The following is a 15630-nucleotide window of genomic DNA, read 5'->3' on the forward strand; positions in this document are numbered from 1 at the left end:
ATAAAGGAAGTGAAGAAAGAGGATGATGCATATCTTTGAAGGCTTAAAATCAGTGCATGCGTGAAGTGCTGTGAGAGAGGTGAGATGTCAGTGGGCTTTTCCAGACCACAGCGGAGTTGTTTGCTTGTTCAGTGCTTGGCAAAGAATTCCACAGAATGTAACTTATATTTTTTTCTCTAGACTTTGGTGATCTTGGTTGGAATGATTGCTGCTGTCCTTTGCTGGACATGCATAAGTTGGGTTAGGGAAATCGTACAGTGCCCTTCTGTTTTTCTTGTAGCTTTGTGGCCTGTTTAAGTGGAATGCTCAGCCCCTCTCATGGAAAGCTAGACACTGGGAATCTCTCCACATTTACTAAATTGTAGAAGATGTTCCCTTCCTGTACTAAGCCCTAATTTAATTCTGCCAACAGGGAGATGCATCTCTCATTTTGACCCAAAAAAGGGAATAGATTTGGAGCCAGCAGTACCTTTGACAGGATTGAAAACACTCTTGATGATTTAGTCGTATTGGTTTGAATTTCCACATTAACAGTATTGATCAGGTTGCTTTCTTTAGATCAGAAACTGAACAGGCACTGAGTGATTTAGCATTTCCTAAATCCCAGAAAACATGGAACACATTACTCTGCTGCTGCCAAGAAATCCTGGCAAGATAAGGGAGTTAGTGTTGGCAGACAGCATCCCTTTGTATTGCTTCTGGAAATGACTGCAAGCAGCATGATTCCACTGCTTTTCCTGCAGTGGAAATGGATTGGATTCCACTCCAATCTCCTTGGATTGGAGACAGGAAAAGGACCTGAAGTGGTGAATCTCATCATCTGACTTTGGTTCATTACCTTAGTTTGAGCTGCAGGGAAGAGGTGACTGTGTCACAGGGTGGGACATGAACAAGGCTTTTTAAGTTTTTAACACTTTTCTGAGGTGTCTTTTATGGAGAGTTGTGATTCCTGCAATCTTCTAGGTAGTAAGACCTAGCAAACAGATGAAAGCTATAGATCAGCAGGAAGTCAGAGAAGGTGAAAATTGTACTTGGTGTTTTATCTACCTAAAGAGAATACAGATGATGAAAGAAAACACTGCAAGGTGTGAGGGAAAGGGGACAGGCAAAGAGCTTTCAAAACAAGGGACATGCAAAACAAGGCAAGAACATTTACAGCAGTGGGGTTTATTCCTGGGCATTTCTGTTCACGTGAGAACTCAGAGGAACAGAACGAAGAATGAGCAGGATATTGTAAATTAAGTTAAAATTAAACCCACGTGTAAGTGCTTGTAGGCAAATTGCAGGCTTGTGCCCCCAGTTTACATCTTTGTGTGATGTTCTCTGATGTGGAGTGGAGAGGTAACTGTCCTTAACTACTCTTCCACTGTTGTAAGCAGGGAAAAATGATCATGTCTCCATGGGATCATGAGTATCATCATGTTAGTATGTGTGAGTGGCACATACCAAAGGTGTGATGACAAGCCTCAGTCTGCACAGAAGTCGTATTTTGAGGAAAAATGAAATCAAAAATGTGGTTTTGAGGGGAGAAAAAGCTGAAGTTGTTATGCACATATTTTTCAGTAGGCAGATACAGTACAGAATGCTGTTATTACTCGCTTTACACCCTTTTTGAAGGTGGTGGGTGGACAACCTGAAACACTCAAAAGAAAATGATTTCCCAGAGGAGCTGACTTTCCAAAGCAAACACTCAGTATGTGCATGATTCCAAGATGGGAGTAGAGCAAATAAAAGAACCCTGTTTCCTTTCCAAGCATCCCATGCAACTCTCTGCTTGTGTATTTGGCCTTCCTTACCAAGCACTAACCATGCAAAATGCCTTTCATACTCTTCCCATTGCCTGGCTTTGCAGGGGAGATGTCCATGGGAGAACAAACTGTCAGCTGGTGTCTGTCTCAGAAAGCTTTCTGATCTTCTTTCCATGCCCCCACTGACCTGTGGAACAGTATTCTTAAAACCAAGCTTGATTTTAAAGCACTTACAGTCTTCTCTTTTGCATCTCTTTAGTTCAGCTGGGCCAGAGGAGCTCTGGCCAAGGGCTGCATCTCATCTGTCAAAACAATAATTCTGGCCTATAGCTTGTTGTTCTTTTTCAGCTGGGGCTTCAGTTCAGGGAGGCTGATGCAGTCCAAGTGAATTGTTCTTCCAGTCCTCTCCCAGACAGCTTTCCCTAGGCATGCATCCATTTTTCAATCACCAGATTGAGCACACAGCTGTCACACAGTGCAAATGTAGCCATTTCCAATTGTGTGGTTAGATACGGGTCCATTATGTAGTGGTGTCGCCAGTTCTGTACTGTGGAAGGTTCACATACAATCGTGTGGCAGGAAAGAAACAGAGCCTCTTCAGAGGCTATAAAACAGCAGTGTTACCATTTATATGAAAGGTTCACCATCTGCAGATGGAGAAAAGCAGTCTAGACTGGTTTTCTGTGAGAACCTTAGGAAAGCGGTAAGTAGAAATTGCCAGAACAGTCAGTAAGGATGGATGGTTGCCTTGGGCTTCTGTGCCATATGTTGAGTGTGCTGTATCTAATTTTTTATCTCCAAATAATAAATGCTGACTTCTCTTGACGTAAATGTCAACATTAAGTAAAAAAAAATCATGGTATTTTACAGTTGGAGTTTCTGTCAAGAAACTAGTTCTTAGAAATTATTACTTCCAAAGAGAAAGTAAGTAAATATGGTTAGTGTATATTTGTAGCATCATGGAAAATATAGACAAATTTAGGTTTGAAGTGATCTCTGGTATCTGCCTCCTTCTTGAACAAGGGTTGTTGTCAAAGGTAGATGAGGTCACTCAGAGCCTTGTCCAGTTGAGGGATGATACAGGTACATACCTCAGGATGTACCTGTAGGAGTGGCATTTCCACAGCCTTTCTGTGCAGCCTGTCCCGGTTCTCAGACAGTCTTGCCAGAGAATTTTTTTTCCTCATATTTGATTGGAATTTCCTATCTTGCTGCCTGTGTCTGCTCTGTGTTGTCCTTTCAGTGGGAGGAGTGTATCTTGTCTTCTCCACTGTTGCCTTCAGGCAGTGGAGTGCAGCAGTTAAATCCTTTCTCCTCTTCTCCCAGCTGAGCAAACCCAGCCCTGCCAGGCCTCCTGCACGCTCTGCTCAGCCCCTGGCTGAGGCCAGGCCCTCCCTGACCTTTCTCCACAGGGTGTCTCTCAAGCTGGTGGCCCCAGGCTGGTCACAGCTGTGGTCACTGCGCTGCCCTTGGGATCTCAGTCTCCTGGTGTCATCACGGCGTGTCAGTGACCTCTCTTGTGGGGCCTGGGGGCTGTGTGTGCCTGCAGGTGGGTGTGAAGTGTGGGTAAGTGCTGGGAATGCCCAGGAAGTCCAGAGCAGCAGTGGTTCCACGGCCAGAGCTGTGGCTCTCAGTGTGTGGCAGCAGAGATCTGCTCTTTCAGCAGCACCCACTTGGTAATGGCACGGGCTCTCCAGTGCACCACACCTTTGTACAGTGGTTTAAAGAGCAGGAGGACTCTGATAAAATCCAGAGATGTGATTGGCCTTCTTACAGCTATTCATGTGTTTATTAATGGATCTCTAATGCCGATTCTTCATGATAAAAACCTAGGTCTGGGTTTTATTCTTTTTTATACGAGGACAAATCAATTTCGTTTTTCTTGCACTGTGTAGCCAGTCTGTCCTGAAAAGAGCTGGGAATGTATTACCAGGTTGCCACAGAGGAACCTGTGAGACATCGTCTTCCATGGATGCTAAGAACCATCATTACAAATACTTAGCACAGCACCTGCCTCTGGTGCTGTGCTTGTGTGCATTCAAGTCAGAAATGTTTTTGTTCTTAAGAGTCCTTGAGGGAGAGTCAGATAATAAAATGTGTGAAGTGCTGCGGCCCCAGCCCATCCTGGGCATGGAGTCAGAGCTGTACAAAAAGGAAAAGAGAAGCACCATCATCATTTTCAAAAGCTTTAGTTTTTGTTCAGCATGAGGATGGTCTACATGTCCCAAATCTGTGAGAGCTTTCAGCTCTTGCGATACACAAACTGATCTCAAATTCAGAGTGTCACAGCAGTATGCTTACCTCTTGTGCTTCTCTATAAACAGTTTTCACAGTTCTTTAGTTTAATCTTTTTAGTCCCACACAGCCATATCAAGCTATTAATACTTCATTTTTGGGACAGAAACGATATTCTTGTGTAGTCTACCTCTGTGGCTAAATTCAGCTACATTTCTGTTTTTCTCCAGAGATGTGTGTGTAATAGCAGTGAGGTTCTCAGTGTCCTCAGGAATCAGCCCTGTCGGTGTGTGCTCTCCTGGGAAAGCTGCTCCAGCCTTTCCCATGAATAAATATATTGCCATGAGATACGGAGAGCACACTTGGGTCTTCTCTGTCTCATCTCAGGAGGATAACAATGTTCTCTGTGTTGTGTTCAGAGATCTTTCCCAGTGATCGCTTCTGGCTGCTCTGAGCATTTATTTCAGTTAGAAACCTGGTGTTTTATGAAGTCCTTCAGATTTTTTTTCAGCTGTAAAATGAAAACTGTCAATCTTGAGCTAGGAGTGGAATAAGAAAAGTAATGAATGACTGTTTATTAGTGACAGTAACTTTAGAAGTTAAAGGCCTGTTCATAGGATCGGCAGAAATGTCAACAAGGGGTGTTCCTGTGTTCTTGGCTGCTATGTGTGATTGCAATGAGTTATGTTGGCTGCAGCCCACTTGGATGACACTGCAGTTCACAGCTTGAAGAAGCCAAGTGCTCATAAATAGGCTAAATTTACAGGTGATTTAGCAAGTCTAGATTATAAATTGGAACAGAAAAGTGTCTATTTTCAGGAGACAAGTATTTTGTAGTAAATGTTCTAATGGAGTAAAATCCCATCCTAGAATTGTGCCAGGAAGTTCTGCCTCATTTTTGGAATGCTTTTCTGGATCAGATGTTTTCCCATGTCTTGGACATGGAAAATAGTTTGATGTTTAAACCACCTGGAAAGAATTAGATTCCTGTGGCTGCTTGGGCAATTGGTAAGCCAGAGTGAAAGTGAATAGTTTAACGAATTAGACCAGATGAATTCATGTCTGGACCACAAGTAGGGGCTCTCATAGTTGCGTCAGTGCTTTGCAGCTTTTCATATTCATTACGTTCACATTCATATTCATAAAGAAGAAGTCAGTTTGCCCTCACCTAGCACAGGGTTAGCATCCCATGGAAGCGTTTCCTGCCCTGAGGGGATCTGATGTCCTGGAGTCTGGATTCCCCATCAGTATCTGTCTCACTGTTTACTCCCATCTTTGAAGTATTTAAAAAAACTCTTTCAGATTTAAAGTCATCGAAGAAGCTAATTCAAGTGATCAATTATAGTCATAAATGGGTTGTTTTTGTTGGCTAATTTCAAGTGATTAATTATAGTCATAAATGGATTTATGATTCAGACTTTCTTAGTTCAGCCTGCAACATCAGTCTGACAGGTAAATACCCTTCAGACACACGTGTAGCTCTTACACATTTAGAAATAGCTGATGTGTTTAGAAATACCTGACACAGTCCCCAGAGTAGACAGGGGTCTGTAAAGCCGTGTTGAGCATCGGCTCGGTGCAGCCGGGCCACAGGGAGCCGCTCCCTGGGCGGCGCGGGGCTGCTCTGAGGGGGCCACAGGGGACGGGGCCGCCCCCCAGCCCGGTGTGGTTTCCTCCCTTCGGCCCGCCCGTGTGACAGCAGCGCTGGGGGCTGGGCAAGCTGCTCTCAGCTGCCCCCAGGCCCCGCAGGGCTGGGCACACTCTCAGCTCCCCCCAGGCCCCGCAGAGCTGGGCACTCCGCTGTCAGCTGCCCCTGGGCCCCACAGGGCTGGGCACGCTGCTCTCAGCTCTCCCCAGGCCCTGCAGAGCTGGGCACGCTGCTCTCAGCTCTCCCCAGGCCCCGCAGAGCTGTCAGCTCCCCCCGGGCCCCGCAGAGCTGGGCACGCTGCTCTCAGCTCTCCCCAGGCCCCGCAGAGCTGTCAGCTCCCCCCGGGCCCCGCAGGGCTGGGCACGCTGCTCTCAGCTGTCCCCGGGCCCCGCAGAGCTGGGCACGCTGCTCTCAGCTGCCCGCGGGCCCCACAGGGCTGGGCTTGGGGCTCTCCAGAGCCCGGGTTCCTGCTGCTGCTGCTGCTGCACTGCAGGAGGGATGTCCCCGGGTAAGTGGCCTCTCCTCAGTCTCAGATGCAGCCATAGGCCTCAGCTTTGAATGTGAGTTCCCTCTGGCGTCTGAGCTAGCTGTGATGTGTTGGTGACATCTTTCGATCAGAGATGTTACTTCTGAAGCACCCATGATGTGTCTGTTGTGTTGTAGGCGTTTGAGCTAGCGACTGGAGATTACTTGTTTGAACCACACTCTGGTGAAGACTATTCCAGGGATGAAGGTATGACTCTTTTGAGGTATTGTAAGAGTTTCTTCATATTTTCATACTCCTCTTAAATTTCCAGTGAGCTTACAGTGGGGTTTTAAGTTTTGTATTTATGAGTAAAACTGTTCATACACATTGTCTCCAGAATATAAATATGATTTTTTTTCTTTTTAGTTTTAAGTTCCACCACTAGCAGTGGGTGGGCAAAAACTCCCTTCTGCAGATACTCATCTACTTAACAACTGCCTGAAGGAATTAAACTGCCCTTCTTGTAAGATTGCATATGTGTGGAAACCTGATTGAAAATAATAACATTTTAGTTTAGAAAAGAAACGACAAATTTGAACTTTATTCTATTATTCTCTTTACAAGAGTGACACTGGAATAATGTTTACATTGTGTATTTTTATTTGAATTAGGCAATTACTAATTATTTTTTTTAAATCAGAGTTAACTCCTGCTTCCATCTGTATACCTGTCCATTTTCATGCTTGTTTGCTTGTAAATGCTCTTTGCAGTGGTAATGTGGGCATCATTCATTGTTCCTAAATGCTACTAATGATGCCAGAGCTCTGCTGATCCTGGAAACCTCTGCATGGATTTGCTGCAAACATTGTTGATTTGAAACTATTTCTGATTTTTTACTAATTCCAGTTTCTTTCCTCTTCTTTTTTATCCCATCCTTTCCCTGCCCCTTCCACTCCCGTATCCTTTTTTTCTCTCCCTCATAGACCACATAGCACACATCATAGAGCTGCTAGGCAATATCCCAAGGCACTTTGCTCTATCTGGAAAATATTCTCGGGAATTCTTCAATCGCAGAGGTAGTACCTCTTCTTTTTGAAAGGTGCCGTGATGCAGACAGAAGTGGAATTGCTGCTGCTGGTTGTACCATGTCCCAGCGAGGAGCATTTCCTGAAATCACACAACAAAATTTTCGTTTTGAAAAGCAAAATTCGCAGGAATCTCTGACAATTTTTTTTTTAACCCAAACGTTCTGAAAACCAACTATTGGTACATTTAAAATTACATGGCAGAACTTGTTTGCGGCAGCTGACACTCAAACGTTGTTTTGAGAAGGAAGTTCTGCTGAAAGCATCTTTCCAAAGTAGCCACTGAGCAAGCAGTGTGCACTTGTGTTTTTTACCAGGATCAATCTATTTCTGTCTGTACCGGGCCAGTGTTAGTGTGTGCATGCAATGTACTGATTAAACTGTTGTATGTTTCTGTTTTGCTGGCAATGTTCTCCAATGCAGACCACATAGCATTGATCATTGAACTGCTGGGGAAAATCCCTCGAAAATACGCTATGTTGGGGAAATATTCCAAGGAGTTTTTCACCAAAAAAGGTAACGGTATTTATGCAACACTAATTTAAAGCATAATACTATCCAAAAGGAGAATATGTTCATTTACGGGTACTGAAGAAATATATCCATTTAAATGAGGAGCTCTTATTAAAGAAGGACTTTGGTGTAAACTTGGCTTTCTGGGAAAAGCCTCAATTTGTGGTGTTCATTTCAGTATTTAATTTAAAATTCATTTGGGGCTGTACTCAGCGAAGTGTGGCTGTTAACAAGTGTCTGTGAATCTGCTGTCTAACGTTCATGGGAGTGTGAGGACTCAAGGGATGCATAGCTTGGAACGTGGTGAAAAATCATCTGTCAGCAGCTCTGGGTCCTAGCTAGTGGTAGGAATAACAGAGGTGGGAAGGGAATAGCTGGGCAGTGGACACTGAGCTGAGTGTCAGGGAGCAGGCAGAGCAGATGGAACTTGCCCAGGCTTCTCTTGAAGGCAGATTTTTGACTCGTGGGGCGATGTGGTGGTGCCTCAAGTGCCTTTCATCCCCTCGGCAGTCAGACAGCCCTGGGCTGTGTGTCAGGAGCATCCTGTTTTATGTGGTGGGGAGCACGCAGGGCTGTCGGGCTCAGCTGGGGAGGCTCTTTCCTGCAGAGCTGTGGGTTGCCCTGCCCGTGCCGGAGCTGGGCCGTGCTGCAGTGAGGTGTCGGTGTCCAGCTCGGGGTTGTGAGGCAGAACACAATCAGTGCTTCACCCTCCCAGGCACAAGGGCTGCCTGTTGTGTGCTGGATATTCCTGCCACAGCAGGGCCCTCCCTGTGCCTCCATGTCCTTAAGGAGGCTGTGAATGGTTGCAGTGCAGAGAAGGGCAGCAGGGATGATCCGGGGGGAGCAGCTGCCCTTTGGGGGAGGCTGCAGTGCCTGGGGCTTTTGAGTGTGGAGTAGGGTTTACATAATCAGGAAGTCAGTGGATAAGCTGAAGGCAGAGCTGCTGTTTGCCAGCACTCACCATGGAAGAGCTGGGGAAAGCCAGTGAAGTGTGCAGAGGATGGCTTTAGAACAAATGCTTCTCTGCACAGCAGGCAGAGAGCTTCAGGAGCTGGCTGCCATGGTGGGCAGAGACAGGGGCTGTACCAGCAGCCTTTAGGCAGTCTCCTGGTAACCGAGACAAATTCGAGGCCCACAGGTCTGGAAAGGTATAAAGCAGTAAGAGGGCTGGGCACGAGATACCCTGTGGCCCCTCTAGACAGGGACTGCAGCTGCTGGAGTTTATCTCACATTCCTGCTTTAACCTTACAGCAGACAGGTTGGCATTTTCTAATGATGTCATAGGACTGTAAAATGACCTAGCAGTTACTCAGGAACTGCGGTGTTGGCAGTGCACAGGAGAGGACAGTTTGTGAAATTCCTGTGATGTGGAGAGTCTCTGGTGCTTCCATGAGCATCTTCAACTGCAGGGTGTCACTGCTGTCCTGCAGGGCCTGTCACACCAGTGACATTCCTCAGAGACACTGGGGGTGCCTCCTAAATCCTCAGGGTGGGATTTGAGGCTGGGTTCACCAACCACACAACATACAAGTCCAAGTTTGCTGTGGAAGATGAAGTAGACTGGATTCCACCTGTTTCAGCTTACACCAAAGAATCTCAAATGCAAGACAAAGGAGTAACAAACCAAGCTGCATTTTCAGATCACACCAGTTATTCTACTGTTGCAAGTTGGGGAAAATGAAATGTGTTGTGGAAGAAAACTGGAGGTGGCAACTGTCCTGCTTACTTGAGCATCTCTTCTTTGCATCAGGCACCCTTTTCCTTTTCCCTGGCCACCCCAGTACTGCCAGCCTCTGGTGTTCCCAGCGAGGATTTGTGTGTGGTGGGCTGGCAGGATATGAGGGATGGGCCTCAGAGTTGGCCAGCAAGCTGCTGCATGTTGTGCTCATCTGTTTGTGGCTGGAGCACTGGAGAGCAGAAGCCTCGTGGTACAGCCGTGAGGCTCTTGTGGGGATTTCTCACTGTGGTTTAAGGGCCAGCTTAGAACTCTTGCTGTTGAGCTTCTGTTTTGAAAACATCAGTCTTGGGTGAAAATCAAGAAATCACAATTTGAGTTTTGCTCCTGTCCATGAGCAAGTTTGACCTCAGAGTGATAATTTAAACATTTGAGTTGTGCTTCTGAAGTCACAGGCACAAAAAGAAAGATGTTAGTAACTTAAAGAGTTTACAGGATGAAGTCCTTTCTCAGTAATTGCCTGAAGCAGTTTTAGACATTCAAATAGGAGGATGCATTTAAAAGAGGAAACACATTTGTAAATTAATTTTTACTCTATAACACAAATGCTCACATATTTTTATAGGATCTCATCTTGAATGAGCCCAGTAATAACTCCATGGAGTCCTTTTCTTCAGGAACTTCCATGTCTTCATGGAAGCTGTTTTGACTGTAAAAATCATTAATATGTTTTGGTATTAAAATGTAAAACTCTTTCATTTTTCCTAGATCATGGTCCGTTCTGTTTTTCTTCTGGTTTTTGCTAGTCGGTTTTCCTTGTGAGCTAAACCTGTGCAAGGTGCTGGCTTTGCCCTTTGGCAGCTGAACAGTGAGGAGCACTCGTTGTGATGCTGCTCACTGACCCTCCTGGAGGGAGAGAGGGGAGGGAGGGCTCTCCCCACGCTCTTCACTTCCACCCACTCCACCACCAGTGCTTGCATTAGTTCCTGGGATCACACCACAGATGTGTAGCAGCAGATCATATCCCATTGCTGCTTCCCCAGCCCTTCACATCATCCATGTCTTCTGTTCAGCAATCAGTCCTCCTCTTGCCTGGTGACACATCTTAAATTTGTCTTGGATGAATTTTAGAGACCAGCTCTGGTTTTTGTTTTTTTTTTTTTTTTATTACGGTCAGCAACAAAAGCTTTAAATAGCATATTTCCCCCTGGTTCTTCAGAAATGTTTTTAGGAATTTCCTTCTGGCTTAACATTCCATTTTTCAGAGAGATCATTGCTGCCTCTGCTTTGGCAACAGGAGTTTTACAACTCTGCCAACTCCGTTGTCTTCTGCAGATTAGCTCCTGTGTGCTTCACTATCAAAAATCCAAATTAAGAGCTTCTCTGAGGAAGTTCTCAGTATTACATTTTTAGCACTTCTTTGAAAATTCATGCTAATGCCCTGAATACAGATGGTGTCAGACTGGTGGGGCTTGTGCTTTTTAAATTCCTCTCTTAAATATAGGTACAGCCTTGTTCTCCTCCAACTACATGATACAAACATCTTAAACTAGATGAAAATATGTGTTGGCAGACACCTCCATTTCCTGTGCTACTCTCATGCTTTAGGATGGAAATGAGAAGGATCCGCAGGAAAATTATTTCTTAGACTTTTGGCCACCTGAGTGCTGATAATTGTCTTTTACTTACCCTATTTTCCATAGTTAGCATCATGATCCAACTGAAAACTGAAGCATTACTTTAAGAGTGGCCCCCACACAGATAATTTTTACTGTACCTTATCTTCTTAAGCACTTTACAATCTTCACAGAACTTCTTGTGGAAAACTTCAGCCATAGTGCTAAAATAGTTTGTTCCTTAGCAGAAAAAGTGCTGAATATTGTGCTGGCCTTAGCCTGGCCATCCACAAAATGAGAGTACTCAAACAGCAAGAACTCTCCTTCCATAGTGGCACCAGCAGCCTCAGGGTGAGATCTTCCCTTACCGGTTCTGAGGGAGGGAGGATGCTGGAAATGACAAAGTGTGAGTGCAGAGGTGAAGACAGTGCTGGATGGGAACACACACCCACCCTCCCTCAGAGCTAAGCCTGATTTGGTACATGATTACAGCAGCCCTTCCAATGAGGGCTGGGAGCTGGAGAAACCATTAACATGATTTTTATGATTTTTTTTTTAGTAATTTTTTGCTTGCAGTTACAAGTCACTTTTCTAACACTTTTAGGCAGTATTTGAGTTCATGCATTCCTGTTACATAATTTACTACCTGTTCTAGTGGTCACCAAGACACTGTTTTGGAAACCTTCCAAAAGCTAAGATTTTCAGCAGTTCCATTTCAGGGTTGCACAAAGATGTAAAGAACTAAGAGTGAGCCTGGAAATGAATATGCTGCTCCAAGATGTGCCGTCCTTCTTGTTGTGTGGGGCAGCTGTGGGCCCAAAGCAGAGCCTTTCTGTGTCTGTGGGTACTGATGGATGTGGCTGTACTGTGAACGCTCACACAGAAACCAGAGCGTGGCCTCTGCTGGCGTCGCTCCCTGTGGCAGCACACCTTGAGCTCTGTCACGGGGCAGGGCTCTCCTGCAGCTTGTGGGTGATGCATTGTTTGCACACCTGCCCTTGTGGGGGCTCTGTGACAGCAGCTGGGGAGCTGCTTGTTCAGGCACTGCCCCTGCCTGGGACCCACTGCTGAGGCAGCAGGAGCAGGGCCTGCTGAGCCTTTGGGGCATTCAGTCCATTGCAGGGAGATGTTCAGCCCCTGGGGCAGATGGACACGGGTTACTTCTGCCCTGGAGCTTCCCTAGCTGATGTCTGGTGGCATTTTATGGGCAGTAGGTGACAGCCAGGGACAAGCAGCCCACTGACAAACCTTGGCTTACAAGTTGTGTGTCCTGGATGCCCCATCCCGGTGGTGAAGTGAGCCTGAGGAGCCCGTTCAGCCTCCAGTGTGGGTGAAACCCCATCACTCTCCTCAGTGCAGAGGCACCACAGGGGTCTCTCGGGTGCTTTCTGCAGTGTCCCTTGGAGACTGTCTGGCACACAGAAATGCTGGAGGAGAAGGGAGATGGCTGTGGGTTACATCAAGAGTGTAGAAACTCGGCAGAAAAAAACTGGCCTTGTGTTTCAGCTGGTCCCCAGAGATCAGAGGGGCTGGATGTGGCAGAGCTTCATTACTGATTAGAACAGACCAGGCACTCTTAAGTGTGGTCACATTCAGTAAGAACTTCCCTGGCTAGTGTAGTTTGTTGAAGCAAGAGGCCACAGATCCATTGGAGTGTTGGTGATCAATGCACTGATCTACAGGGTGTAAGTGCAGTACATGCAGGTGTTCCTGGCTGTGGTCTGGCACAGTCAGAAGGCAGATACTACTAAAGAGAAGTCCCTGCTTTGGGGAGGAGAGAGGAGCAAGCCCGTTGACGTGTCTGCAAGGTGGGGTCCTGTTCTCACCCTTTCCAAGGAGGATTTCAGATGTCAGATTTGTACTTTTGGGAGGAGTGGAGGTGTGAGTGTAGTCAAATTCCCTTTTGGTGCTGTCATGGATGGCGAGGGGGCAGCCATGCCAAGTGTAAATGATGGATATGGAGAGCCTGGATTGCAAAGGCTGTGGGTCTCTGCAAGGTGACACCTCAGTGTCGCTCCCTACTGATGGCAGCAGTGAGGTCATCTGGCCTGAAGCTGCTCATCCTGCTCGAGCCCACAGTAATCCCTTCTCCAATGAGGCTTTGGGCCTCATTGCTGCACAGTGGAGGAGCTGAAGAGTCTTCCCTGCCCTGCTGGATGACCCATGGACAGACGTGGATAGTATTGCTGGTTTGCACGGCAGAACAGGTCTCACCTCCTTCCCTTTGGGCTGAGACACGTTGCCAGGTTGGCAGAAGTCCCCCCCTCTTGGGGAACTCCAGTACTGCAGCTGCTGCCACCGCTGGTTTTGGTGGTTGGCTGAGAGACCTGGGTGGCAGCAGGTGCTTCCCTCAGGAGAGAGGAGGACCTGGGGGTGTCTGCCTGGGAGATGGAGCACAATCTGTGGAGCACCAAACCTCTGCTTAGCCTGGGTAGGGGTTAATCAGCGCTCTGCTGCATTGCTGGCAAATGCCACATGGTGAGGCAAGGACCTGTGTTTGTGAGACCTCTGTCTTGGGATTGGAGCAGGTTCTGTGAAATCTGGGTTTGGTGGCTGATGGAGAAGGAGGGGCCTGCAGTGTGGTTTGGCCATGGTGTGAGCATGAGTGTGAACGAGTGCCTGTGTGCACGGGAGAGTGAAGACAGCAGAAGAATCACTGGAGTCCAGGTGTAACTCTACAGTCCTTCTGGCTGTAGAGCAGTTTTTGGCTTTGACATCAAACATACTCATCTCCTTTGAGGACCTCGAGCAAGCTTGGTGTACGCTGCCCTTTCTAAACAGTGATTCCCCCCCGGCCAAGGTGCTGTGAATGCAGAGTGGGAGAAAACGAAGCAGGGATTGGTCCTTGACATGAGTAACAAGGTGTTTTCCTAATGCCATTAATGTTTCTGTTTGCAGGAGAACTTCGACACATTACCAAGTTGAAACCTTGGAGTCTTTTTGATGTGCTTGTGGAGAAGTATGGTTGGCCTCACGAAGATGCTGCACAGTTTACAGATTTCCTGATCCCCATGCTAGAAATGGTCCCAGAGAAACGCGCTTCAGCTGGGGAATGCCTTAGGCATCCGTGGCTGAATTCTTAGCAGAATCTTCCAGCTGTAAAAAAGAGAAAAAAAAAAGCCAGCAACCACTTTCCAATGCGTTGGACCTAAATGGTGACTGTCACAAAATCTTTAGCAGGATCACACGTGAGCTGGCTTCAATCCTCAGACCTTTATTTTGCTTGAGGTACTGTTTGACATTTTGCTTTTTGTGCACTGTGTTCTTGGGGAAGGGTAGTCTTTTTGTCCTCAGCTAGTAGTTTACTCACCCACTTTCTTCAGAAAACACTTAACGTGTCTTTTAAGCATTGTTTCTTGTGTTGTGTGACATTCAGATGTCAGATTTTTGAACAAAAGAAACTTCCCCCCATGTGTTTTGGCAAGTTTTGTAACTATTTATGAAAAAAAAAATATTTTAGCTGATGCATATTATATAATTTACGAGTGTAAGAAATTTATCAAGTCAGAACTGAGTTACGGCAAGGAATTGTACAATTTTATCTTCTGGCAAAGGGATGTCATTCTTGTATTATAGTGTATGTAAATGCACCCTGTAAATGTTTATTTCCATTTAAATATGGGACTGGGGACTCAATTTCAGAGTAAAGCGACTAAGTTTTAGAGAGCTTTATAGCAAACCAATTGCATGTAGTGGACTTTAAACCGCTTTAAGGAATTGTGTAAACTTTCTATTCTGTAGCAGTTCCTGTTCATTGGGTTTTAAACAAAGTGGCTCTGGTTTACAGGATTTCATTCCCCAAACGGCACTTTAAAGGAAGGCTAGACTTCTTTCTAATAAAGTATGCATTATCATTTAGCACTCCCTTTTAGAATTTTTGCCTATTTTAAGTGCTTTTAAGAAAAGAAAAATAGCAATTTCCCTTACAATGTGATAGTGAAGACATGGTACCATATGGTGTTGCCTTTTTATAAGCACTGTAAGTTGTACTATACCTTAAGAAAAAGAAAAAAAATTAAAAGTAGAGCATGAGAACCACTCTCTGTGTAGAATTACTGATCTTTTATAATAAAAGTGTGTGCTTGGCATCAGTTAAGGAAGGATATAGCTGCAGATATTTACAGTGCAGTGGGTAAAATAATCCAAGAAGCAAGATCATGCTCATTCCATTCATAGCTTTACATGTTTCTAAAACAAATTGCACTAGCTTTATTCTTTCCCATCCGTAGACATACGACTGCCCATTGTAAGTTGCACGCAACAATTATGTGTTTCCTAGGAAAAAAGCTGCATAGGCTGAAGCTTATAGGCAATACAGATTTTAGAATGTACAGTACGGAGGTGTGTTTGGGCCTCTTTTAGAAGTCAGTGGGATGAATGTAAGCTTACTCCTGATCTTCATGTAACTACAGTGCCACTTTTTTCTTGACTTTGTCCATATAAAATTTATTCACATGCCTTTGCAATAACTAGATTGTGAGAAGATAGCCCCATGCTGTAACAATAACCAGTTGTTTGAGGTGCTTGCAGTTGTCTAATTAAAGTGTTTTGTTTTTTCAGACAGTGTTGCTGGTCATTGGAATCTTTGCCTAGCCACGACTCAGCGGTGGGGGTGCTGGAGGGGTGGGAGGCGGGGGCTGGCTT

The 15630-nt window shown here is 45.7% G+C and overlaps 1 protein-coding gene across 3 annotated transcripts in view; it reads left to right on the forward strand.

The window, feature by feature from the left end:
- SRPK2 (SRSF protein kinase 2) overlaps positions 1-15545 on the forward strand; it is a 129208-nt gene extending 113663 nt beyond the window's left edge. The window contains exons 14-17 of one of the 3 annotated variants that reach the window (XM_063396904.1): positions 6295-6364; positions 7081-7173; positions 7606-7698; positions 13885-15545. In XM_063396904.1, coding sequence (XP_063252974.1) covers positions 6295-6364; positions 7081-7173; positions 7606-7698; positions 13885-14069 — 441 coding nt within the window. In that variant the 3' untranslated portion in view covers positions 14070-15545. The remainder of the gene's footprint in view (positions 1-6294; positions 6365-7080; positions 7174-7605; positions 7699-13884) is intronic. The other 2 variants (XM_063396903.1, XM_063396902.1) reach the window with 2 other exon arrangements.
- Positions 15546-15630: the final 85 nt, after the last annotated feature.

This window comes from Prinia subflava, chromosome 4 (genome assembly GCF_021018805.1).
Source record: "Prinia subflava isolate CZ2003 ecotype Zambia chromosome 4, Cam_Psub_1.2, whole genome shotgun sequence".
Classification (NCBI taxonomy): Eukaryota; Metazoa; Chordata; class Aves; order Passeriformes; family Cisticolidae; genus Prinia; species Prinia subflava.